This window comes from Nerophis ophidion, linkage group LG23, assembly GCF_033978795.1.
Source record: "Nerophis ophidion isolate RoL-2023_Sa linkage group LG23, RoL_Noph_v1.0, whole genome shotgun sequence".
Classification (NCBI taxonomy): Eukaryota; Metazoa; Chordata; class Actinopteri; order Syngnathiformes; family Syngnathidae; genus Nerophis; species Nerophis ophidion.
The window spans coordinates 29,045,566-29,072,652 of NC_084633.1; the positions used below are offsets into that span (position 1 = coordinate 29,045,566).

Consider the following 27,087-nt stretch of genomic DNA (forward strand, 5'->3'; position numbering starts at 1 on the left):
GAACACAACAAACAAATACACACCCCCCGCTACCCCCAAACCCCGCCCACCTCAGGTTGCCTCAGCTCAAAGCCTGAGCCCCGACATTAATGAATTAGCATCCAAGAAAATATGCCAGGTATCTGGCTTGGGCACATCAAATTAGATCAGTGTGTCGCAAACTGAGCAGTAAAAAGGCCTGAATGGTTGTTTTATTCATTGTTATTTTATTTTCAAATGTTTTAGCCTGTGGAAAAAGTTAATGTTGATATATACGTCAGAAGGCTGCAAATACAAAAGAGGCATTCAATTTTCTTTTAAGTTTTATTTGATATGCCATTGATACTTTCTAATTATTATTATTATTATTCGAAACTCAATTTTGCATGTCACTAAAGTTATATAAGCCTTGCTTGTTCAATATTTAATCTAAAACTTGTTTGGGTCCCTATTAAAAGGTTAATTTGTTCAACCTTGGCCCGCGGCTTTGTTCAGTTTTAAATTTTGGCCCACTCTGTATTTAAGTTTGACACCCCTGGTCTCGATAAAATTTTATCCACAGACTGCGAAATCAAAGGGTGCATTTTGGTAGTTTCTAGAAAATTCAATTTTGGTAAAACTTTTGTGCGAATGATGATTGTTTTACCAGTATGCTGAATACTGGTAAATCATCTTGGAGGCCAGCAGGTGTGCAATATAGCCAGGTCGGAGGGAGTTACAGTATCAACAGTTCCAAACACTTGTCGACTTTGGCCCAAAACCTTCATGCATTTGCAAAAATCCCTAAAGTGAAGAGTCGTTTTACCTTTCACCACAGATTTATTTCTCACACAAATCAAAATGGCGACAGGAAATCCACGCTTTGAAGCCGATGCCCAGGTCGGAATTGTCTTGGAAATGTGCTGACTAAAGCAGGCCGCACCCCGGCGGTACACGTACGGTACCCGATAGGTTTGACGCACTTTAGTGGGCAAATAAAGATTTTATTGTCGAAAGGACAACATCCAAGTATTAGATACCGGCTGTGGACACGGATGTAACCACAAGCTGTGGCTTTTTTTAACGAAATAGGCTGGTCCCTTTTCCCGTAAAGAAAATTCTACAAATCAGGTTTCCGTTCTAACTCCAACACACTGACTGACTCGAAGTGGACCCTCTGCAATCCCTCCATCTGCTAAATGAATCCTGACACAATCATCCATTATCATTGACTTATTATTTATTTTAATCACACCTTCTCACATGGTTCTCAAATAGTTAACTCAGAAATTGTATTAAGTCGTTGCAGATGTTAGCTCAGCTTTTGTTATTGGTTTATTTTGAAAATTGGCTGATTGTAGGCTGGTGCCAGCAACTCATACACAGAGAAATATATCAGGTTCCTAATTGTAGATGATAGCAAATAATTGAGAACCATCTGTGTTGCAGCCGCAGGACAGTTATGTGTTTATGTATGCAGGGGATCCTCGCTCTTCGCTGGGGTAAGGCCATTCCACCAAACCGGTGCCATTTGCTTGTTGTAAAATCTGATAATACGCATAATTGATCCACGCAAAATGCATAGATAACACACTAGGGGTGTCCCAAAAAAATGTGATTATTTCAATTTTTTTTTTTTACTAAACCTGTCCTTTCCAGCCACTCAAGCAAATCATGTTGTTAATGTAGATGTTCATACCTGCTGTACAGACTTGCTTCATACAAGAAAAGGGCTGGATGCTTCTCTTGTTGCCTTTTTTATTAAATGTTTGGGAAGCATTTTGTTAAACAAAACCAGTTTTGTTCAAAGTTCCGTATTTTCCAGGCTATAAGGCGCACTTAAAATCATTGTTTTTGTCTTAAAACTCGACAGTGCACCTAATGTAAGGAATAATTCTGGTTTTGCGCACCGACCTCAAAGCAATTTTATTTAGTACATGGTGTAATAAGTGTGACCAGTAGATGGCTTTTTATTTACTTGAGTCATATTGCCATCATACCTCTTACCACGTATCTCTTATGTTTATATAGAATATTACACACAAAAAATCAATGAAAATGTTTAAGTACGACTTAAGTAAGCTTTGAAGCCGCTCCGCTTGGTGCATTGTCGGCGCATTAAAGGGGAACATTATCACAATTTCAAAAGGGTTAAAAACAAAAACAAAAAACAGTTCCCAGTGTCTTGTTGTATTTTTTGAATTATTTTTCAAAATTTTACCGGTCCCGGAATATTCCTAAAAAAAGCTTTAAAGTGCCTTTTTTTTCGCTCTCTGCGAAGACACTGTCCTCTTTCCTGTGACGTCATACAGTGCTGCCAATACAAACAAACAATGGCGAATACCACAGCAAGATATAGCGACATTAGCTCGGATTCAGACTCGGATTTCAGCGGTTTAAGCGATTCAACAGATTACGCATGTATTGAAACGGATGGTTGTAGTATGAAAGTATTGAAGAAGAAACTGAAGCTATTGAGCGAATAGCTATTGACGCTACTCATAGCCATAGCATGGCCGAATAGCTGCGTTAGCATTGCCGGTAAAATGTGCGGACCAAACGATCAGGACTTTCGCATCTTGTGACACTGGAGCAACTTAAATCCTTCGATTGGTAAGTGTTTTTTCGCATTAAATGTGGGTGGAAGTAAACGTAATATAGTTGCAAATGCATCTGCAGATTATCCATACATCTTTGTGCCATGTCTGCTATAGCGCCGCCGGTAAATAGCATGTTAGCATCGATTAGCGTAGCATGTAAGCATCAATTAGCTGGCAGTCAACATCAACAAAACTCACCTTTGTGATTTCGTTGACTTTATCGTTGCAAATGCATCTGCAGGTTATCCATACATCTCTGTGCCATGTCTGCTTTAGCACCGCCGGTAAATAACATGTTAGCCTCGATTAGCTTAGCATGTTAGCATCGATTAGCTGGCAGTCACGCTGCAACCAAATATGTCTGATTAGCACATAAGTCAACAACATCAACAAAACTCACCTTTGTGATTTCGTTGACTTTATCGTTGAAAATGCATCTGCAGGTTATCCATACATCTCTGTGCCATGTCTGTCGTCGCTGGTAAAATGTGGAGACACTCCAGCACATTCAATGGGGGTCTGGCAGCAGACACTTTCGCATCTTTGGGCCAGTGGTGCAATTTGAATCCCTCCCTATTAGTGTTGTTACACCCTCCGACAACACACCGACGAGGCATGTCTCCAAGGTTCCCAAAAATAGTCAAAAAAACAGAAAATAACAGAGCTGAGACCCGGTGTTTGCAATGTGTTGAAAGTGAAAATGGCGGGTGTGTTACCTCGGTGACGTCACGTTCTGACGTCATCGCCACAGAGCGATAAACAGAAAGGCGTTTAATTCGCCAAAATTCACCCATTTAGAGTTTGGAAATCGGTTAAAAAAATATACAGTCTTTTTTCTGTACCATCAAGGTATATATTGATGCATACATAGGTCTGGTGATAATGTTCCCAGATACAAGTATTGTATCTGGCGTTTTGTTTCGCAATATTATGCAAAAGCAACTTTTTTTTCCGTCTGGTACCTGCTGATGTGTATCTGGGATCTTCATAAATCCTGAAAAATTGCGCTCTTCCGCCTTTGTAATCCGTGACAATGTAGTCGATAAGCTTCTTCTTTTTCTCAATGTTTCTGTTATGGGACATTCATCCTCCGCTGTTCCCATTTCTAATATAAAGTAGTGTAAAGTTCTTACTTATATATATGTCGGTAAACTCACCATGAAAGTGCTAAAACATACCGGTGTTGTTTTTTTTATTTATTCACCCAAGGAACTTTAGTTATTAGAGTTCTGCTGAGACGTTTTTTTACGGGACACATTTGTTGTTTACGGATGAGAAGAAGCTGCTCTGTTATTGATATAAGTCAAGTCTGAATGTCATTAAAACAGTTAGCTCTATCTTTTGACACTTCTTCCACTCCCACGACTATACTGTTAACACCGCCAGTCATTGCTGAAATATAATCGAATTTACAGAAAAACACTTTTAGTTTCCCATGGCCTGCACTGGATCTGAATGATGCAACTTCCTGTGGACCGTGTGACTTGTGGAAGGTTCCACATTTTTCCGAGAGTAGCAGGACTGAGTGGAAACTCAGGTATATAACTTAGGTGCGAATTTTAACAGTTTTTTGCTTTACAGAAAACAATTCAAAGAATAGGATAAGGAATAACCAAATACATATTTGTGCTGTCGAGTGATTATTTTTTAAATCAGATTAATCAAATTTTAAAATTTGGATTAATCATGATTAATCTCAGGTTATTATTAACTTGCATGCTTAAAAAAAGACCCCGATATTTGTACACAAAAGCAATTTTATTGTCAGAATGTCATCTCTGAACGGTTTCCAATATTTTGCTTGAGTTCACGCTATTTATTTGGACAAAATTTGGTAACAGTTTTATCTAAAGTTCTTTCAAGATGTATTTTGGAATGAAACGTGCCAGCGAGCACACCATTCGGAGTCTTCTTACTCATTAGCGAACTGACGAATGCATTGATCTGATCACTGGCCCCTTAGAGGTTTAGGTAAAAGAGCTTGTACGGTCGAAATAAAATGTATGATTAATCTAAGTGTGTTCATGATCATTGCGGGATCTTGAGGTAATTTCCGACAGCCCTAATAAATATACATACAAATATAACAAATACATATAAAATTGAATGATCATATTTTATGGTATGCTTATTTTTGACAGTGTTGAAGGTAGTTTAAAATCAATGTATTAAATCTGCAAACAGAACAGTTTGTAGTTCAATACTTTTTTTTTGCATTTATATATTATATTGCTCTGGCACAGGTGTCAAACTCAAGGCCCGGGGGCCAGATCTGGCACGCGACATCATTTTATCTGGCCCGCAAACACCCGGAAATGGTATTTGGCAACAAAGTACTTAATATTTTCTCCCTAAATATAATTGATTTGTTTTTTCAATTTGACAGAAAATATATATGTAGTGCTTGAAATTGCATACCTTTCAAACTTTAATAGTATCCAATACTGTAACAAATATTACAGCATATTATCATACTTTCCAAACATGTTTTTGTCTAAGTAAAAATAAATACAAATACTTAACTTTACAGCAAACTACCCATCAAATTTGTTCTTTACAGCATATTATTGTAAATTGAAAAAAAACCACTGATTTCTTGCACAAAAATTCAGTTGACTGAGCTGCCAGTTTTTGACTGTAAAATGTACAGTTGTTGTTGTACCGTAAAGGGAAAGACGGTACATTTGTTTTTACCGTAGAAAAACTGGCAGCTAGAATAAAAAAGAACTCATACTGTTTTTCCATTAATAATATAATGTCGTAAAAACCAAAAATTTAAAAGTTCTTGCAACTAAGCTTTTTCGTAACCCCCCCCCCAAAAAAAAAACAGTTACTGTAAAATGTTATAAAAAATAAAAATATTTTAGAGTAAAATTTTGTAATTATAAAGTTTTTATGGTAAAATCAACCTTTTACTTAAAACAATTTATATAATTAATAATGAAATCTTGAGGAAAATTCATACATTATTTTCTGTTACAAACGGCCCTCTGATGGCAGCCATAACTGCCGTGTGGCCCTCAATGAAAGCCAGTTTGACATCCCTGACCTAAGGACACAAATGGCACCGATTCTGTGGAACAGGCCTTTTAGTACTTTACTTGAGTGTGTTTTTTTAATGATATATTTTCATGTATTCTCCCACTGTCACTCCTACTCACAAGCTGCCAGTTAAAAGCGCCACCATAGCGTTGTAACTCTTTAATAGACACTTGCTGCACTCTATAGCTTCAATCCCCTCGTTGTCAATGATTTAACCACCACCTCTCTCTCTCTCTCTCTCTCTCCCTCATTCTTTCCATTTTTTTCCTTCTCCGTCCACTCCCTCCCCTGCCCCATACGTCCCGTCTCCCCTGTTTGGCCTTTCAGTGCAGCACCATTTGGCCAGTGTGCAGGAGAGGAAGATTAAGCATGAGAGCGATGGAGTGCAGTTTCCTTACCATGGTTAGAACAACATGAAACACTACACTCTGCACATGCACTGTATACATGTTCCACTTTGGCTCACACCGCCTTCAACCTGCATCCTTTTTTTATTTTGTTCTTTTTGAAATCAAGTATTTCTCTTTTCCTCTCGTCATCACATGCGTGTCTTGTTCTCTGGCTATGCTGCTGCTGGGTGAGGTGATTTTTCTGCCAGATGTCTGTTTTTGTCCTCCAGGGGTTTTTTACCAAAGCCTTTTGGTTGTCCCGAGTCTTCATCGCATTCACGACCTGTCTGTCCGTCCGAATGACAAGTAGAGAGATGAAGACAATGCTAATCTTCGGAAAAAGTTCACAATCCATGAATCTTTCACGTGAACACTAAGCCGCCTGTTAGAAGTCATACTGCTCTAGCTGTTATGGTACTGTGCAAAGGTATCAGACCACCTCTTGTTCAACCACTTTTTCCCGTCAGTCATCAGTAAAGATGATCCAAGACCCTGAAAAACAAATACATATATATTATATATTATATATGTAAGTATATATGTGTGTGTGTGTGTGTGTGTGTGTGTGTGTGTGTGTGTGTGTGTGTGTGTGTGTGTGTGTGTGTGTGTGTGTGTGTGTGTGTGTGTGTGTGTGTGTGTGTGTGTGTGCGTGTGTGTGTGTGTGTGTGTGTATATATGCACATATATATATATATATATATATATACATATATGTATATATATATATATATATATATATATATATATATATATATACAGAAATGTATATATTTTCCGCAAAATTTAAAGCACGATTTAGTGAGGTATGACTAAAGTTTTTGTTATTTTCTAACTATGAAAAATTAGCTTTATTATTTGTAAGCCTACTTCAAAAAAATGTGTTTATCCGGTTCCAATTAACCGCGATAACTGAGGGACGACTTTGTACGTACATGCAGAAAACAATGTGAACTTCATGTAAAATTTTTACCGTATTTTTCGGAGTATAAGTCGCTCCTGCCGAAAATGCATAATAAAGAAGGAAAAAAACATATAAGTCGCACTGGAGTATAAGTCGCATTTTTGGGGGAAATTTATTTGATAAAACCCAACACCAAGAATAGACATTTGAAAGGCATTTTAAAATAAATAAAGAATAGTAAACAACAGGCTGAATAAGTGTACGTTATATGACGCATAAATAACCAACTGAGAAGGTGCCTGGTATGTTAACGTAACATATTATGGTAAGAGTCATTCAAATAACTATAACATATAGAACATGCTATACGTTTACCAAACAATCTGTCACTCCTAATCGATAAATCCCATGAAATCTTATACGTCTAGTCTCTTACGTGAATTAGATCCATCTATCCATATTCTACCGCTTATTCCCTTTGGGGTCGCAGGGGGCGCTGGTGCCTATCTCAGCTACAATGTACAGCTACAAGTCTCCACCTCGTCGCAGATAGACAGACAACATTCACACTCACATTCACACACTATGGACCATTTAGCTTTGCCAATCAACCTATCCCCAGGTGCATGTCTTTGGAAGTGGGAGGAAGCCGGAGTACCCGGAGGGAACCCACGCATTCACGGGAAGAACATGCAAACTCCACACAGAAAGATCCCGAGCCCGGGATTGAACCCCAGACTACTCAGGAGTCAGGACCTTCGTATTGTGAGGCAGACGCACTAACCCCTTTTCCACCGTGAAGCCCGTGAATTAGATAAATAATATTATTTGATATTTTACAGTAATGTGTTAATAATTTTACTCATAAGTCGCACCCCTGGCCAAGCTAAGAAAAAAACTGTGACTTATGGTCCGACAAATACGGTATTAAACATCACTTTTACCTTTATTAAAAACTCTTGTTTGTGAAGACATCAATTATCTTACTTTGCTACAAGTTATTTCTTGAATTCAATAGTGTTTCTCACCTTCTTTATCCAATTATTATTTGGCCCAATGGAGCATTATTTTGCACTCGTACATTGAAAAAAAAAGTCTCACCGCTGTGTGAGATTCTTTGTGTGGGTAACCAATTCAGAGAAACTGGGTAGTTTTTTGTGGGTGATGTTACATACAATAACTGTGGCAAAATTTTGCCTGAAATATTTGTCAAAAACCAAAGTATAGAAATAGAGGGACATGCGAAAACCGAGGTTTCAGTGTTGGGACCAAGGAATGAGACTCTGATCAGCATTGCTAAGAATTTGTAACGGTTAGGGGTGCTCAAAAAAAAAATCACAAAGTCATATCCAAATTGTGATTCTTATTCTTTAGACTTGCACCCAGACATACTTTATTAATCCACAAGGGAAATTATTCCAAACAGTACCTCTGTTACAAAGGACGGAAAGGATAATGCAGGTATAATGTAGACTAAAAATGTACCGTAGTAGTAATATAAAATATATGTAATATTTACATATTATATATATAGTATATAATATATACTGATATATTATATTACATGTTAATATGATACGTACAATATATAACAAATCCCAATTACGATGTTTAATATTACAGTATATGTAAAAGCTGCAGCAAAAAAAAAAAAAAAGGCAGTATAAAATAAAGAGTAGATCAGCAGAAAATACGAATTATAAACAAAGAGAGGTAACTTGCATGCAAGCGATCAGGTAATATTATTTATTAAGTAATAATAATCCAATTCTAAATCGATTCACAATTTGTAAAATAATATGAAAATAAAATATAATTTAAAAAAAAAAATATATATATATATATGTGTGTATATATTAGGGGTGTGGGAAAAAATGTATTCGAATTGGAATTGCGATTCTTACGTTGTGCGATTCAAAATCGATTGTCACTTTTAAAAAAATCTATTTTTTAATTTTTTTTATTTTTATATTTTTAATTATCAATCCAACAAAACAATACACAGGAATACCATAACAATGCAATCCAATTCCAAAACCAAACCTGACCCAGCAACACTCAGAACTGCAATAAACAGAACAATTGAGGAGACACAAACACGACACAGAACAAACCAAAAGTAGTGAAACAAAAATGAATATTATCAACAACAGTATCAATATTAGTTATATTTTCAGTATAGCAGTGATTAAAAATCCCTCATTGACATTATCATTAGACATTTATAAAAATAAAAAAGTGGCTTACACCTTCATCGCACCTCATAAACTTGACAACACACTGTGTCCAATATTTTCACAAAGATAAAATAAGTCATATTTTTGGTTTGTTTAATAGTTAAAACAAATTTACATTATTGCAATCAGTTGATAAAACATTGTCCTTTACAATTATAAAAGCTTTTTACAAAAATCTACTACTCTGCTTGCATTTCAGCAGACTGGGGTGGATCCTGCTTAAATCCTATGAATTGAATGAATACAGAATCGTTTTGAATCGGGAAAAAAATGCTTTTGAATTGAGAATTGTGTTGAATTGAAAAAAAAATCGATTTTGAATCGAATCGTGACCCCAAGAATCGATATTGAATCGAATCGTGGGACACCCAAAGATTTGCTGCTAGCGGGGTGTATAAAATAGTCAGGAAGTGTTATGAATACAAAGGATTATGGGTATTTGTTGTGTTGTGTTTATGTTGTGTTACTATGAGGATGTTCTCCCGAAATGTGTTTGTCGTTCTTAATTGGTGTGGCTTCACAGCGTGGCGCATATTACTAAGAGTGTTAAAATTGTTTATATCACAACCATTAGTGTACTCTGTGTCACCCAGTATGCATTGCAGTCGTGTGCGTGTTGTCGCGCTGCGGAAGCCACACATAACATGATGCTGGACTGACAATCAGATCGTACATGTTGTAGTGGGCGACAAAGCCAATGGCTTCATAGCACACCCTAATACTTATTATCTGGGTGACTGCCGGCAGTCATTCAGGAGGATAGTGTGTCTTATTGTCTTCTGAGCTTTATGACACGGGTCTTTAATGGCACTTTGAATGGCAAAGGATACCGATCACAGAACCAAGCATATCAAATATTTCCGGATGATTCAACCGCCACTCGCCCGAATCGAATTAAAATCTATATTTTCGTCATGTCACCCGCCCGACCCGCGGTTTATCCGCGGACTCCGCGGATGAGACCGCAAACCGCGCATCTCTAATGTGTGTGTTTTGAAAATAATTTTTAAAAAAAAGTATACACAGTAGGAAGTGGATTCATAAGGCTCCATTCGCCATGGTTTACCCGACACATGAAACCTGACGAATTGGAGGTTACACTATCCACTTAAGCCGCTAGATGGCAGTAGAGTGTTGAATATCTTAAAATGTCTTTTGTGGCACTTCCAACTTTGACCACAGCCTCGGTTGCTATGCAAAGTGGCGCTTCCCATCATTTTTAGCAGACTGCATTGAAAAATGATTACCCGATCCCCACACACTTCCTCTCACGCGAGGTTCACCCAGGAATGGTAGTGGTGGTCTTGAAACTTTATTCCAGTACTGTATATATAATGTGTGATCTGCAGAAGCCTTGCTATTCACCAAGCATGAATACATATTTTCCAAGATAAACATATCAGGGGTTTTGTTCGAATGTGATGCAAGAACAACTGTTGAGTTATGACGCCTTCAGCTGATTGTTTAACCAGATCTGTTGAACGGCGTCCCACCTGCCTCAGTGCAGCGTCACGTGATCCAAACAAACACGTCTAAAGGCACCCAGGTGTATCGCCCGTGCACGGGGGGGCCTTCTGGGAGACACGTTCTGTCGCTAATGCGCGCACAGAAACGATGATTTGACTGCAGCACGCCGCCTTCCTGGTGATATACGTTCACACATACAATCTGGAGAGGGGCTGCGTTCCGGTCCAGATGGCGCCTCCATGTGTCTCCAGTGTTGGGAGCTACTGGGTATCAGCAGACATCTGCTATGATGATGGTGGTGATGATGATGAGGAGGATGATGGTGGTGGTGTTGAGACTGATGGAGGACAAGTGGATGGGGGGATGTGGAGGAAGACACCCTCCTCTCAATGCAAACCTTGCAGGTGAACATGTGATCCATCATTACTTGTGCTGTTTGCTGCTCTCTCTCTGTATCTCTTTGTCTCTCTTTCATTCCACTGCTGCACAGTGGGGAGAAAATGGGCTTGAACGCAACTCCACAGTTGAAGAGGGGGATTCCTCGACTATTTGTGGACGTGTGTTATTGTTACGGACGCCAGACTGGGCTGCGTGTATGTCATCGATTGTTTGTTTTCATGTTCATCTGATCATTGATTTGACGTAAGAGAAATCTAGCGACACGCCGCCAAGCGTGATAGTTGTGTTGTATGACTGGCAACAAGTGTATACACAGGTTGATTATGTACCTTCTGCCATCTATTGGAAGAGCATGTAATTGTTCTGACCGTCTCGACACGGATAAACACTTTGTTTGAGGTAAATAAGAAAATAAAATTGTATAATTTATAATAGAGTTGCACGGTATACTGGTTTTAAAAAAATACCGTGGTACTAATTAATTAAATACGTACTATACTGCTTCTAAAAAATACCAGTACTTAAAAAAATAAAAAAGTATTTATTTATTTTACAGACATGACATTGTCATGTTGTGACATTGCTGGTTTTATAACCAGAAGTGCATGTTAGGCAATGCAGACACACGGCCTACTTACAAGCAGAAACAGTGTTTAGACAGAAAATGGAGAATAGACGCGTTTAGGCTCGACAACTAACAATGAAAGTGAAGTTATAACACTGAAGTGAAGTGAAATGAATTATATTTACATTGCGTTTTCTCTCTAGTGTCTCGAAGCGCTTTATATAGTGAAACCAAATATCTAAGTTACATTTAAACCAGTGTGGGTGGCACTGGGAGCAGGTGGGTAAAGTGTCTTGCCCAAGGACACAACGGCAGTGGCTAGGATGGCGGTAGAAGGGATCCAACCTTGAACCCTTAAGTTACTGACACGGCCACTCTACCAACTGAGTTATACCGCCGCTATGTAAGTGCCGCTCAGCAAGAGGTGCTTAAAAACATCGCTAGCTAGCTAGCGGCTAAAGTCCAGCCGTAGTCGGCAGTGTTTTAGCCACTTCTAAATCACTAATCCTCAGCCTCCAGGACGATAGATAAACGATACGTTTGCAGTCTCTCACAGTGCCCGCTAGGGTAGTACAGTGTCCCGGCACTAGTTAAGTACCGCGATACTAATGAATCATATTCAGTACTATACCGCCTCTAAAAAGTACCGTCCGAGCAGAGGAGCATGTTCGGCAGCGCGCACACAAAGTACTTACAAACAGATACAGTGTGTTGGCAGAAAAGGGAGAATGGTCGCATTTTGGCTTAAAAACTAAAGATAAAGGTGAAGTTCTAACACTGAAACACCCTCAGGAAGAGGTGCTTTAAGACATGGCTAGCTAGCTACTTCTAAATCACTAATCCTTGTCTCCGACACATAAAGTACGTTTCTTACAAGTATCATCCCTGCAGGACGAGGAATAGCTAAACGTGCTTCACTACACACTGTAGGAGGATACAATAGTTCACCGCTAACAGCCAGATAGTGCTCCTGATTGTAAAGAAATGCCATGGGTGGGTCCACACAGACATCGACTGCAACGATACCAAAAACCTGTATGTGTGACAATCATTGGTACTTTAACTTTAACGTAACATAGGCAATACTACAATGAATGCCTCGATATTTTTTTTTGTTTTTGGCACAAAATCTTTTGTCATGTTTTATTTTTTATAAGCACAGGAAATACGTCCCTGCACACAGAATAACTTTAAGTATGACCAATGTATGTGTAACTACTCGGTATCCAAACAACGGAAGAATAAATGATTATTACATTTTATCAGAAGTGTAGATAGAACTCGTTGAAATAGAAAGTAAGCAGATATTAACATAAAATGAACAAGTGGATTAATAATCCATTTCGTACCGCTTTGAAAAAATAATAGGTAGATAAACAATATGTTACTGCATACGTCAGCAGACTAATTAGGAGCCTTTTTTTGTTTACTTGCTACTGAAAGACAAGTTGTCATGTATGTTCTCTATTTCATTTAATAACAAAATTATTCTTTGATTGCAACAACAAACGGTTTAATGTATCATAAGATTTTATGTTGAAATTAAGCCAATAATGCCCTTTATTGTGGTACCTTTTATTTTGAAAGGGAACGCAGCTCAAAAAGGTGTAACCTATCTTTTATGTACCCATTCATATCTATTACTGACATTTTTTTCACACTGAGTGGATATTATTCTCTCTCCTGACGTATTGATCTACAGTGGAACCTTGATTTACGAACTTAATTGGTTCTTGAACATGGTTCGCACACTGAAAGGTTTGTATAGTGAAGCAGTGTAAACACGAATCATTGGTTCTAGCCTCGACAAAAGTCCCAATTTTATTAAAAGAAAAATAAAAAAGCACTCTTTGAAGACATTATTGCGTATATTTATACTGTGTATATATATATCCATTAGCCAACCAACATAACAAGGGGGTAATGGCTCAAAATTGTCTTTTGTATACAAATAACCCAACAACTTTACAGCAAGCTTCAATGTCAACATGCACATTGTTAAAGTAAAAAAATAAATAAAAAAGAACATCTTTTATTTGTGGATATTTGTGGCATTGTTGAACACTCCAGAAGATTCGGAGTGATAGACGAGCAGTGGCTTCAAGCAGTCACTACTAGCGTTAGCACAAGACGATCCTTAATCGGCTTGTGTCCCGGTAGTGCCTTTTCCTTTGCTGTAATAATATTTTTATTTTTCGGTCGCGGAACACAAGTCCCTTCGCTGATAAAAATCCTCGAACTAAAGGTTTCTCTTAGCCGGATGGCACCTTGTTAGACAATTCAGTTGTCTAGCAAACTGAAGGTATGCAGCGAGACTGTGAGAGTTAAGACACGTTTAAAGCATTTCTGATCACACAAAGTGATCTCTAAGACAGGGTGCACACCATAATCGAGGTTCTACTGTATCTGCTAATTTCCTTTTTTTTAAGCTGGTTACTCTCAGCTATATTGCGGTTCCAGTTCCAATTCTATTGAAGTGTAAAAGCACTTATCCAAGCTAGCTTAGCGGTTAGCATGGCTTCTCACTTCTTCCCACTGTGTCCACGTGTCTGCGTTTTAGAACAGTCTTTATTACTTTATTTAAAGTGTCAAAAGATGGAGCTAACTTTTTTAATGACATTCGGACTTTACTTCAATCGATAACGGAACAGCATCTCCTCATCCCTGGGTCACTAGTGCAACAACAACGCCGGAAATGTGTCCCATGAAAATCCGTCTGACCGGAACCCTGTAATAACTATAGTTCCGTGCGTAAATTATGTAAGCCCACTACAGTTTTTAGCGCTTTGATAACTAGTCTACTGACAGATATAAGAACTTTACGCTACTTTATATTAGAAATGGCAATAGCGGAAGATGAATGCCACATAAGAAGGTAGAGAAAAAGAAAAGGCTTATGACTACGGTGTTGACATGGACTACAATGGCGGACTTGCGCACATTTTCAGGACTTATGCAGATCCCAAATACACATCATCAGGTACCAAAAGTTAAGAAAAGTTGGTTTTGCATAATATTGCGAAACACAACACCAGGTAATATCTGCTAATAGGTGCCATTTTGCGGTCCTTATACATAAGATTACTCGTATGTTTAATGTGCAGACAATCCATCAAGCGGTGCAGCTTCATAGCTTACCAAAGTCGTGCTAAAAACATTTTGACATATTTTTGAGCGCCGTGTGTAATGTTCTATATTCTCAATGGAACATTTAAAATTTTGCTGTTGTTTACTGCCATCATATTGAAGTCTACACATATCTCTTTTGTATGACTGCCATTTACTGGTCACACTTATCATTACACCATGTACCAAATAAAATTGCTTCGAGGTCAATAAGCACAACCAGAAGTATGCCGTACATTAGGCGGCCCGGGTTATAAGGCGCACTGTCGATTTTTGAGAAAATGAAAGGATTTTAAGTGCACCATATAGTCTGAAAAATACGGTAGTAGTAATTGACGGTTTGACCCACTGAGCTATTGTATAGGTGCTGGAGCCACGGTTTTACTTCAGAAATGTGTCATTTCCATATTTTATGTGGCAGTCATAATCCAAAGACGTTCATTAGGCCTTCAAAAAATTATGCAATTTGTTATTCTTATAGCCAGACCTGTGTGTTTATTTCCGTACTTGACGGTTTCGGCTACAACTGTTGCCTTCCTCAGAGGTTGTCACGTGATGTGAGGTACTTTAAAGGCCTACTGAAGCCCACTACTACCGACCACGCAGTCTGATAGTTTATATATCAATGATGAAATATTAACATTGAAACACATGCCAATACGGCCTTTTTAGTTTACTAAATTGCAATTTTAAATTTCCCGGGAGTTTTTTCTTGAAAACTTTGCGTAATGATGACGTGTACGCTTGACGTCACGGGCTGTTAGGAATATGAGCACTGCGCACACACACAGCTAAAAGCCGCCTGCTTTAACGGCATAATTACACAGTATTTTGGAGCTCTGTGTTGCTGAATCTTTTGCAATTTGTTCAATTAATATTGGAGAAGTTTAGCCTTTAGCCACACAAACACATGGTGATTCCTTGTTTAAAATTCACGGAAGTGAAACTTTACTATGGATCAGAGCGGACATGGATCCCAACCGAATGTCAACCAGCAGGTTTCGGTGAGAAAATTGTGGTTAAAAAGTCACTTCTTACCGGACATCAGCTGAGCTTGTGCTGCCCATACAGCTGCCGTCGACTTCCCCGAGACACTGCGCGTCAACCGGTCGTGGTCGTACACTTCCGACTATCAGGTACTATTGAAATCACTAAAACTCTAGCAACACAATAGAAAGATAAGGGATTTCCCAGAATTATCCTAGTAAATGTCTAAAAACATATGAATCCGTCTTAATGCAATCAAGTTTTTTTTTTGTTTTTTTTCTAGTCCGTCGCTATCAATATCCTCAAACACGAAACTTTCATCCTCGCTCAAATTAATGGGGAAATTGTCGTTTTCTCGGTCCGAATAGCTGTTTTTGTTGGAGGCTCCCATTAAAATCAATGTGAATATATGAGGAGCCATCAACATGTGACGTCATCGTCTGCGACTTCCGGTAGAGGCAGGGCTTTTCTCCAGTTGCCAACTTTATCATGGATGTTCTCTACTAAATCCTTTCAGCAAAAATATGGCAATATCGCAAAATGATCAAGTATGACACATAGAATGGACCTGCTATCCCAATTTAAACAAGAAAATCTAATTTCAGTAGGCCTTTAATAAACACACAGGTCTGCCTATAAGAATAACAAATTGCAGAAACATTTGACATGTTTAACAAAGCCACATTACTGCAGAAGCACCCAGTGGAAACCCTTCAGACTTTTTTCCTGCTGGAACAATCACCGTAATAAAATACTTAAAGGACCGAAAGTGTCCAGATGACCAAAACGTCACTGACAATTTCTCCTTATGTAGGTTTTGCTCTAGAAAAATTTAATCTGGCTGGTATTTTCCGTAATATGAATACATTTTTGAGTAATCAGTAGCTTCGAACACTCAATTTCCATTGCCAGACTTAATATGTCGCCCCCTCTTGGTGTGACGTCATCTAAAGAACTGGATCCCATTTCCCCATAAAAAACTGGATCCCATTTCTCCACATAGAGAGTGTGGACAAAAGCATGTAAAATTACTATTTTTATCACTGAATTACATGTTTTTGTCACTCTGGTCCTTGATTACTTCAAAACTGATACTGTATGTTTAACATTATGAACAAAAAACTAAAGATAAGATAATCACCATTTCCTGACTTCCCTGCTCTTCCATAGACACCATAGCCTGAGTTTGCCTATGCTCTTTCAGCATCTTGAGGAAAACATCAGTAGAAGTGGACGCAAATATAGAATCCCAGCGAATTAGCTTGTTTTTCTGTAATTTTTGCTATTCTTTCTCCGTTTTTCTGCAGGTTCTCACTAGGCCTGCACAATTAATCGACATCAAGGTTTTATTAAGTGCGATAAATAACCGCAAAAGTCTGATTTCTTTCTTTTCTCCGCCCTCACCGGCACATGTTAGCCAATAGCTTCAAACAGGGAGAAAGAAGTCTCACTCTGTGCGTGGCCCTCAGCATCTGAGCGCGTTTGTTTACCGGTGGAATTAACTGAACGAAGTGAGCCCTCTTCTCAGTCATCCACAATCAAGGGCGCCTACCATACACGCGCACACACATGCAAACCCACATACTATACCTACATTGCTAACAGTGTGGGTTAGATAAAAAGAATAATAATTCCCAGTGAGGATTTGTTTCTCACTATAAAAAATAAAAGTTGTTTTCGCTCACAGATTAAGCGAGTAAAACTATTTCTACGACTCCCTTGAGTAATTACTGGCGTCATTGTTTCATACAGGCAATATTTTGTTTTGTTTGTTCCCTCTTAAGGAAATGTGCTGAACATCTGCTCTAAACCGTCAACCGTTTTGTGCTTGACCTTCCTTGTTGTTGTCGGGTTTGTGTATTGTTCTATCCGGCGTTTTAGTCCAGTTTGAGTCAATTTGAGAGCCTACAATTCTAAATTGCACCTTTTGGATTACCATACATCAAAATAAATTCCCTCAGTGCCGACCACACGAAGCCTTGATCACAGAAGCAAGCATCTGTTATCTATAGCTCTCACACTTTGGGCCATGTCACTGGTCCACTGCGGAGCTGGGTCTATAATTAGCATGCCCGTTTGACCAAAATGAGGGCTGTTTTGTCCAGTCCTTCCACCTCAGCTGACATTTTTAGAACTATAGGACTCTTCCCATCCATGCCTGTGACTATTCTCATTCGTCAAAACCATTGCCTTCTCGAGGCTTTCAATCAATCCCAGTTGCACTGTTCAGGTTGCTTTGGAAGACAAGCAGGCGTCATCAGTTCATGCTCATGGCGAGACAGGACAGCTTTCATCGGACTAGTCGTGCTCAGAGACTAGACCGGACAGCCCTAACTGCACTTGTGCATCTTCAAAGACAACACAGAACATACGAGATTGAACATATCTAGTCTGTCGAGCTAATGTGTAATAATTAGATAAGGCGGCTCTCGTCTGACTAGGTCATGAGGAAAATCATATTCAAAAACTGGATAGGACATACATGATAGAACATTTGTAGTTTGTCTAGCTAATGCATAATAACTAGATACGACCGTCTTAGTCTTACTAATTCATGCTCGAAGACTAGATAGGACATATCTGATTTGCTCATGCTCAAAACTAGATAGGGCAGCTCCAACTGTACTAGTTTGTGTTCATACACTAGATAGGACAAGCTTGATAGAACTTACCTAGTCTTTCTAGCTAATGCATAAAAACAAGACTGGACAGCGCTACTCTGACTGGCTTGTGCGCAAAGGATTGATAGGAAAGCTGTAGTTCGACTAGCTCATGCTCAAAAACTAGGTCGGACAACTGTAACTGTACTAGTTCATGTTCAAAGACTACATATGACAGCACTAACATATGTAGTCTGTCTAGCTAATGCATAATAACTTGATAGGACAGCTCCAGTCTTACTTGTTCATGCTGAAAGACTAGATAGTACATATCTAGGCTGACTAACGCATGCTCAAAAACTAGATAGGGCAGCTACAAATGTACTAATTTGGGTTCAAAGACTAGATACGACATGTTTGACAGAACCTTCGTCTGTCTAGTTAATGCGTAAAAACTAGATAGGCCAGTGCTAGTCCGACTGGTTTGTGCTCAAAGACTTAATAGGAAAGCTCTAGTCTGACAACATCATGTTAAAAAACTAGATAGGACAACTGTAACTGTACTAGTTCATGATCAAAGACTAGATGTAACATCCCTAACTGCACTAGTTCATCTTCAAAAATTAGATTGGACATACATGATGGAACATATGTAGTCTGTTTAGCTAATGCATAATAACTAGATAGGACAGCTCCAGTCTTAGTAGTTCATGCTCAAAGACTAAATAGAACAGTTCGAGGCTGACTAGCTCATGCTCAAAAACTAGATAGGGCAGCTCAAACTGTACTAGTTTGTGTTCAAAGACTAGGTAGGACATGTTTGATAGAACCTTCTAGTCTGTCTAGTTAATGCATAAAAACTAGATAAGACAGTGCTAGTCTGACTGTCTCGTGCTCAAAGACTTAATAGGATAGCTATAGTCTTACTACCTCATGCTCAAAATCTAGATAGGACAACTGTAACTGTACTAGTTCATGTGCAAAGACTAAATATAACATCCTTAACTGCACTAGTTCATCTTCAAAAACTAGATTGGACATACATGATAGAACATATGTAGTCTGTTTAGCTAATGCATAATAACTAGATAGGACAGCTCCAGTCTTAGTAGTTCATGCTCAAAGACTAAATAGGACAGTTCGAGGCTGACTAGCTCATGCTCAAAAACTAGATAGGGCAGCTCAAACTGTACTAGTTTGTGTTCAAAGACTAGGTAGGACATGTTTGATAGAACCTTCTAGTCTGTCTAGTTAATGCATAAAAACTAGATAGGACAGTGCTAGTCTGACTGTCTCGTGCTCAATGACTTAATAGGAAAGCTGTAGTCTTACTACCTAATGCTCAAAACCTAGATAGGACAACTGTAACTGTACTAGTTCATGTTCAAACACTAAATATAACATCCTTAACTGCACTAGTCCATCTTCAAAAACTAGATTGGACATACATGATAGAACATATGTGGTCTGTTTAGCTAATGCATAATAACTAGATAGGAAAGCTCCAGTCTTAGTAGTTCATGCTCAAAGACTAAATAGAACAGATCGAGGCTGACTAGCTCATGCTCAAAAACTGGATAGGGCAGCTCAAACTGTACTAGTTTGTGTTGAAAGACTAGACAGGACATGCTTGATAATACCTATCTAGTCTGTCTAGTGACAGTACCAGATAGAACAACTAAAGTCTGACAAGCTCTTCTTCAAAGAATAGCTAAGACATCTTTAGTTTGGCTAGTTAATGCTCAAAGACCAAATTGGACAGAATCACTTTGACTAATAAATTATTAAAGACTAGATATAACATATCTGGTCTAACTAGCTCCTGCTCATAGACTAGATAGGACAGCTATTGTTTGACTAATTTGTGTTCATGACAAGGACAGCTCTTGTCTGACTAGCTCTTGAGCAAAGACTAGATAGGCTGGCTTTGGTCTGGCTAGTGCCTGCTCTGAGTCTAGACAGGACAGCTCTTGTTTGAGTAGTTTGTGCTCATGATTAGGAAAGCCCTAGTCTGACTAGCTCATCCGCTAAGACTAGATAGGACAGCCCTGGTCGGACTAACTCCTGATCAAAGACGACTGAGGACAGCTTTTGTTTGAGTAGCTAATGCTCATGTCGAGATAGGGCAACTCTAGTCTGTAGTCTGTCTGTGGATATGTATATATCTATTTATATATATGTACATAGAGATGTATATGTATGTACTGTATATATGTGTATGTTTATATATATATATATATATATATATATATATATGTGTATGTACTGTGTATATATACTGTATGTATATATGTATGTACTGTGTATATATACTGTATGTATATATGTATGTACTGTATATAAATATATATATGTGTGTGTATATATATATGTGTATATATATGTATATATATATATATATATATATATATATATGTATGTATGTATGTATGTACATATATATATATGTACACACACACACTATATATATATATATATATATATATATATATATATATATATATATATATATATAATGTTGTTTTAGCCAGAAAGTATTCTTTGCCGTTAAGTTGAATGTGCCAGTTTAGTCTTTTGTTTGTTGTAGTTTTGATTGCCAGATTTGGTGAAATCGCCATGTAAAATTGCTAATGCTAATCAGTAGCATATCAGTGGCAATCGGCATCAAGCTGGCGCATTTTGAAAAGTGGAGTCTCTCTGTACTTTTGATCGCAATCTTCTTGCTCGGTTGCCGGGATAAATGATTGTGCTCATGTGGTGTAGTGTTGGACCAGGTGCCGAGTCTGAAAACCGGATGTGACGTCACGTGCAATAAAGGTATGGGAACATGGTACCCATCAGTACTGGCGGACTTCAGTCTGTACCTATGAAAGTACCAGACCTGGTACCCACCTTCAGTGAGGGGTCATCCCAGTGGCTTTCTGATTATGATGAGCTTCCGTTTCTGCTGTTGCGAATACCCTGTGAGTCAAAGCACACCTTTGGTCTCCAGGAGCGATCCCACTACATTTCCCAGCTCCTGTGTCCCCTGATACTCTTCTCCCCGGTACCAAACATGGCCTGCCACCCAACCCTGCCCCCCCAGCCACCCCCATCCCACAGCCCCAAAGTGGAGCTCGCCAACTGTGCACAAACAGGACTTACTTGACAGTGAGTGCAGTCGACCCATCTGTATGTCAACTCAATCAATGAAGGATTTCAAACGATCAAACATTGATTTTAGTCGTAATCATTTGATTCTCGCAATCAAATTGAAGACTTTCTTTCAGTGGATTTAAAAAGCAAGCACAGCAGCCATGTTTCATTAAAACCTCGTCTCTGTTCTGCCATTTTGTTGATCCCCTTTTTTACCAGGACTGTCATCGCCTGGTTCTCTTAAGAAGCCGGGGAAATTCGATTTCAGCGCCCTGTCCTCCCAGACGAGGTCCCCCCGCATGGCGTTCACCCACCACCCACTGCCAATGCTGGCGGGAGTGAGACCAGGTGAGACCAACCCAGCTCCCGACCCTAATCGATCCCTCCCCCTCTCCCTCAAATACCCCCTTATCCTCCTACCCACCCCCACCAATTAAGCCCAGACGCTGAAGTGGGAGCGGTGTGTTTGGGAAATGTGAGCGGCTGGGAATTTACATTCTCAACTTGTAGGGTGCTGGTCAGTCTGGTGAACGCTTTAGGGATTCTGGGCATGAGCTTTTCTGTGCTTTTTCTGGTGGTGGATGGTCGGGCCTCGCAATAGAGAGATTCTCTTCTGCTTTTATCCGAGTGCTTGAGCTGCCGGGTGCGGGGTCTCCTGATTGCCTTGCGTTTTCATTTTCTAATAGGATGTCGTCACTCTTCTCCAGAGTGGGACAAAGGTACCGTTCATGTGACTTCCACTTTTAAGTATAAACCCATATTTATTTATTTAATAAGAACCTATTTTGTCACCCGTGATGCACAAAGACTAGCCGTTTTTATTTCAAAGTCTCAAAAAGGCTCAAAAGCAACAACATCTGTACTGTGTGTGTTCCATATAGAGACTTTTTTATTTATTTTGCCCATCATCCACAATCTCTTTTTGTGCATCTTAAAACAGTTTGAAAAGAACCTAACCTCCTCCTGAACTACCGGCCAGTGTCCCACCTCTCCTTTATCTCTAAAATCTTCAAAGGAATTGTCGCACATAGGCTAAATGAACACTTGCTGTCTAACGTACAGTATATAACATACCTAAATAGTGAAAAACTGCTTGTACGGGGCAGAAGTGATACAATCTATTCCACCTTTAAAGCACCAAAACCTCCAACACCGTTGTTAATACATGCTGCAAGTAAATACCGTAATTTCCAGACTATAAGCCGTTACTTTTTTCCAACGCTTCGAACCCTGCGGCCTATGAAACAATGTGATTAATAAAGTTAAGTTAAAGTACCAATGATTGTCACACACACACTAGGTGTGGTGAAATTTGTCCTCTGCATTTGACCCATCGCCTTGTTCACCCCCTGGGAGGTGAGGGGAGCAGTGGGCAGCAGCGGTGGCCGCGCCAGGGAATATTTTTTGTTGATTTAAACCCCAATTCCAACTGCTTAGTGCCAAACAGGGAGGTAATGGGTCTAATTCTTTTTTATAGTCTTTGGTATGACTCAGCCGGGGTTTGAAGTCACAAACTACTGATCTCAGGGCGGACACTCGGACTACTAGGCCACTGAGTAGGTGTGGAAACAATGTGGCTGCTCTATGGATTTTTCTTCGCTTGCGTCCGTAATGTTTCGTTTTCAACAAATAATTTTCATAAAGTACCGACAGAGACACTGGAAAGGTGTGTTATTGTTTGTGTCATGGCGCCATCTTGTGGACGAGTTTGCTTTCTGCAGCCTCTGTGGATTGAAAATGTTCTTCCTGTTTCATGCCTTGTCTACTATTCATCCTTTCCAGTTTCTGCTGGAAAGGATTCTTCACCCATCACTCAGAGCAACATTTGTAAGTTTTGCAATATAACTAAAACAATACAGTCCTAGTAAACTGCCCCATGCATATTTGTATGTGCTAACGTAATGTAATCAAGCTAGTGTTGTTCACATTAGCGTATATGCTAAAACATTTACCAGTGCTGTGTTTGTATTAATTATTAGTTAAATTAAGTTAAAGTACCAATAATTGTCACACACACACTAGGTGTGGTGAAATTTGTCCTCTGCATTTGACCCATCCCCTTGATCACCTCCTGGGAAGTGAGGGGAGCAGTGGGCAGCAGCGGTGCCGCGCCCGGGAATCATTTATGGTGATTTAACCCCCAATTCCAACCTTTGATGTTGAGTGCCAAGCAGGATGGCAATGGGTCCCATTTTTCTATAGTCTTTGGTATGACTCAGCCGGGGTTTGAACTCCCAACCTACCGATCTCAGGGCGGACACTCTAACCACTAGCCCACTATTTTAACTTACATTGCCGTTCTTTTTGTATTGTTTCAGTTTCGCAAACTCACCAAAACATCACCATGGTGTTATTGAGTCTGTTTAGCAGATAGTGGGTCCATGACGATGACTTCTGTTTTGTTTGAATAACCATTTTACTGCCATGTCACATGCACCGTTTGGAAACAGTAAGGTTCGTAAATAAACATTTACAAAATCTTTTGTTCAGGCATGTATTCGCGGCTTATATTCCAGTTCGGCTAATATATGTATGCGACTTAATATATGGGTGTGACATAAATATTGGTGTGCTTTATAGCCCGGAACATACGGTATGTAATGTAGTAAACAAACACACTCATGATAACATGTACTATTTACAGTATTTTGGTCATTTGAAGCTTTACCACAATTTCTTTCTGGGTGCATTTATTTCACTAAGCCCATAGCCCAACACCAACAGCAGTTTGCTACCACTGATGGCAGACTTTGTCTGAGTCTTAGAGCGTCATCATGTAGCGCAATTGCTAAACGTTTCAATTAAGAACATAAAACAGTGATTTAGAATTTCTGCTCTAACTGGGATGGTTGTATCTTTCAGCACTTCAGAATATTCCTCACTCTTCAGATTAAAAAAATGCCTCTTTGCGATGTTGGGATGGTCTTATGCTGTGTTAAATGTGTTGAGAGACAACTTTTGAGCCATATAGTACCAAGTTGGTAGTGTGTGGATTGTCAAAGTTGACCAACGATCAACTATACAATTGAGATGCATGATTTATAAACTAGCATTAGCTTTTCATAATTTAAAGGCTATACAGCAGAAGCCGCTTAAGCTCCTTCTTATTCTTCTTTTTTATTTCATGGTGGGTCACAGCCAATTATTAACAGCTCAAGCTAGCTACTAGCTGGTGACTTGCTTGTGGTCAGAAGAAGAGCGTGACCATGGCGCCTGAAAAGTAGTTCCTCTGTGTTAGCGCAAACAAAAACAATATCGCTATAGCTTTGTTTATATGCAGGTCCTACGGCATGTAAATGGAGCTTTTTGCCGTTTTTTTAAGAACTATACAGGTGGAACAGATGCATCCCAATTACCTGCATTAATAGCTACCTCATACTAACAGTTTTTTTTACTATTTAGAATGCACAAAAAAGACAAAGACATTTGTGTTCTTGTCTCACATACGGATTGTGGATGATGGGCAAAAAAATATATATATATACAGTTTTTCTTTAACATTTTTCTAACAAATCTAACAAAGTGACAGAAATCAATATTACATAATTATAAGATAAAGTCAACAACATATCAAGATTATCTATATTATTAAAACTTGCCCTATCAAAGGATGCAGCCAAAAGACGAGGGAATACCCTTGAACGTTCACCTGTCAAGGCCAGGCTGATTCTTCATATCGCCAAGAATCAAAACTACGACAGCTATGTAACATTTTTAAATTTGGATATCAATTACAATAGTCCGTGTTTACAGCCAGGAAAGCAGTATAGATGTACTGTACTTTGAAAACACACAGGTTGGAATATATTCCATTCATGGAGCTGGAGGTTACCCCTCAGGTGCTCAATGGGGTTCAAGTCTGGAGACATCACGTTCAGTTTTCTTAGCAAGACGTCTTGGAGGTCTGTTTTGGGGTCGTTATCATGGTGGAACACTGCCACGCGGCCCAGTTTCCCAACGGATCGGATCACCTTCTGCCTCAGAATTTTCCCTCCATGAACAGCAGCACTCATGCAACCCCAGACCATAATGCTTGACTGTAGGCAAGATGCAAACAGTGACCTATTTAGACAAGGATACCTGCATGTTGATGACATCAGGGGTTCTTAACCTTTTTGACCTCGGGGCCCAACTTTTCCTCTCAAATAATGAGACTGAATTAATATTATTACTCTTGATTTTTTTTGTAACTAATAATTATATCTAATATACATACAGATTACAGTTTTGTCATATGATCTGAAACCATGTGTTAATCACAAATATTATTCATTAACACAGAAACCTTAGACTTAGGTCAGGCTGATTAGAAAAACAAGTACCGTATTTTTTTTTGTTTAAGTAGCTCCGGAGTGTAAGTCCCACCTGCCGTAAATGCATAATAAAGAAGGAAAAAAACATATATAAGTCGCACTGGAGTATAAGTCGCTTTTTTGGGGGAAATTTATTTGATAAAACCCAACACCAAGAATAGACATTTAAATGGCAATTTAAAATAAATAAAGAATAGTGAACAACAGGCTGAATAAGTGTACGTTATATGACGCATAAATAACCAACTGAGAAGGTGCCTGGTATGTTAACATAACATATTATGGTAAGAGTCATTCAAATAACTATAACATATAGAACATGCTATACGTTTACCAAACCATCAGTCACTCCTAATCCATAAATCTGATGAAATCTTATACGTCTAGTCTCTTACATGAATGAGATAAATAATATTATTTTATATTTTACAGTAGCATGTTAATAATTTCACACATAAGTCGCTCCTGAGTATAAGTATAAGCTATGAAAAAAACTACAACTTAGAGTCCGAAAAATACGGTACAAACCAAATATACTGCATAAGAAGGTACTCATAAAAAACTGGCATCAATCAACAGATAGACAAATTAACAATAAATATGTTTATCTGAACTATCAACAAAATTAAAGTGCAAATGGGAACGCAGCTTTACCATTTTAGTCATAATTTTTGCACTTAAGTAACTTTTCTATGACTTAAGGTCTAGAATGATGTTTTTTCAGTTTGTTTCAGATTGTCGGTACTGCCACAAGTGTTGCAAAAATGTATTACAATTGAGTACCGCTGCGGCCCCTACGGCCCACAGCTGGAAAACAGTTCATTTTGGGCAGCCTCTAGACCCGAGAAGGGTGTCATTCATTTTAGCTCTGGGGCCGCATGTAGGAAAATCTATTCCCACGTGGGCCGGATGGGTAAAATCATGGCATGATAAGTTAAAAATACAACTACGACAACTTCAGATTGTTTTCTTTGTTTTACTTCGGCCCGAAATAAAACAATCACATTCTGAAAATGTACATATCACAAATAATCCTCCTGACAAAACACTTCAAATTAGTTGACAATTGGAAAAAGAAAGGGTGCAGTTTCAAAAACACCACAAAGAACACCGTGAATTTAGACTTAATCTCAGTGTATACACAAAGCAATTAAACTTTAAGTCACAGACAATCTAGGATTAAACAAAACAGCTAAATAAAACATAAACAAAAACTCTTTGTTTATGCTTTACAGTGTGTTTTTTTTTTACTGTAAATATAAAACTGCATTTTTACAGTATAATTCTGGCGATTTAGCTGCCGGATTTTACCGTAAAAACGACAACTGTGCATTTTACCATGTACTATTGTGAATAGCAAAACCGTAG

General features: G+C 38.7%; 1 protein-coding gene across 12 annotated transcripts in view; it reads left to right on the top strand.

The window, feature by feature from the left end:
- Positions 1-27,087, top strand: part of nfixb (nuclear factor I/Xb) — a 535,801-nt gene that overhangs the window by 470,561 nt on the left and 38,153 nt on the right. For all 12 annotated transcript variants that reach the window (XM_061885585.1, XM_061885588.1, XM_061885582.1 and 9 more), the window contains 2 exons: positions 5,928-6,002; positions 21,626-21,754. In XM_061885585.1, coding sequence (XP_061741569.1) covers positions 5,928-6,002; positions 21,626-21,754 — 204 coding nt within the window. The remainder of the gene's footprint in view (positions 1-5,927; positions 6,003-21,625; positions 21,755-27,087) is intronic.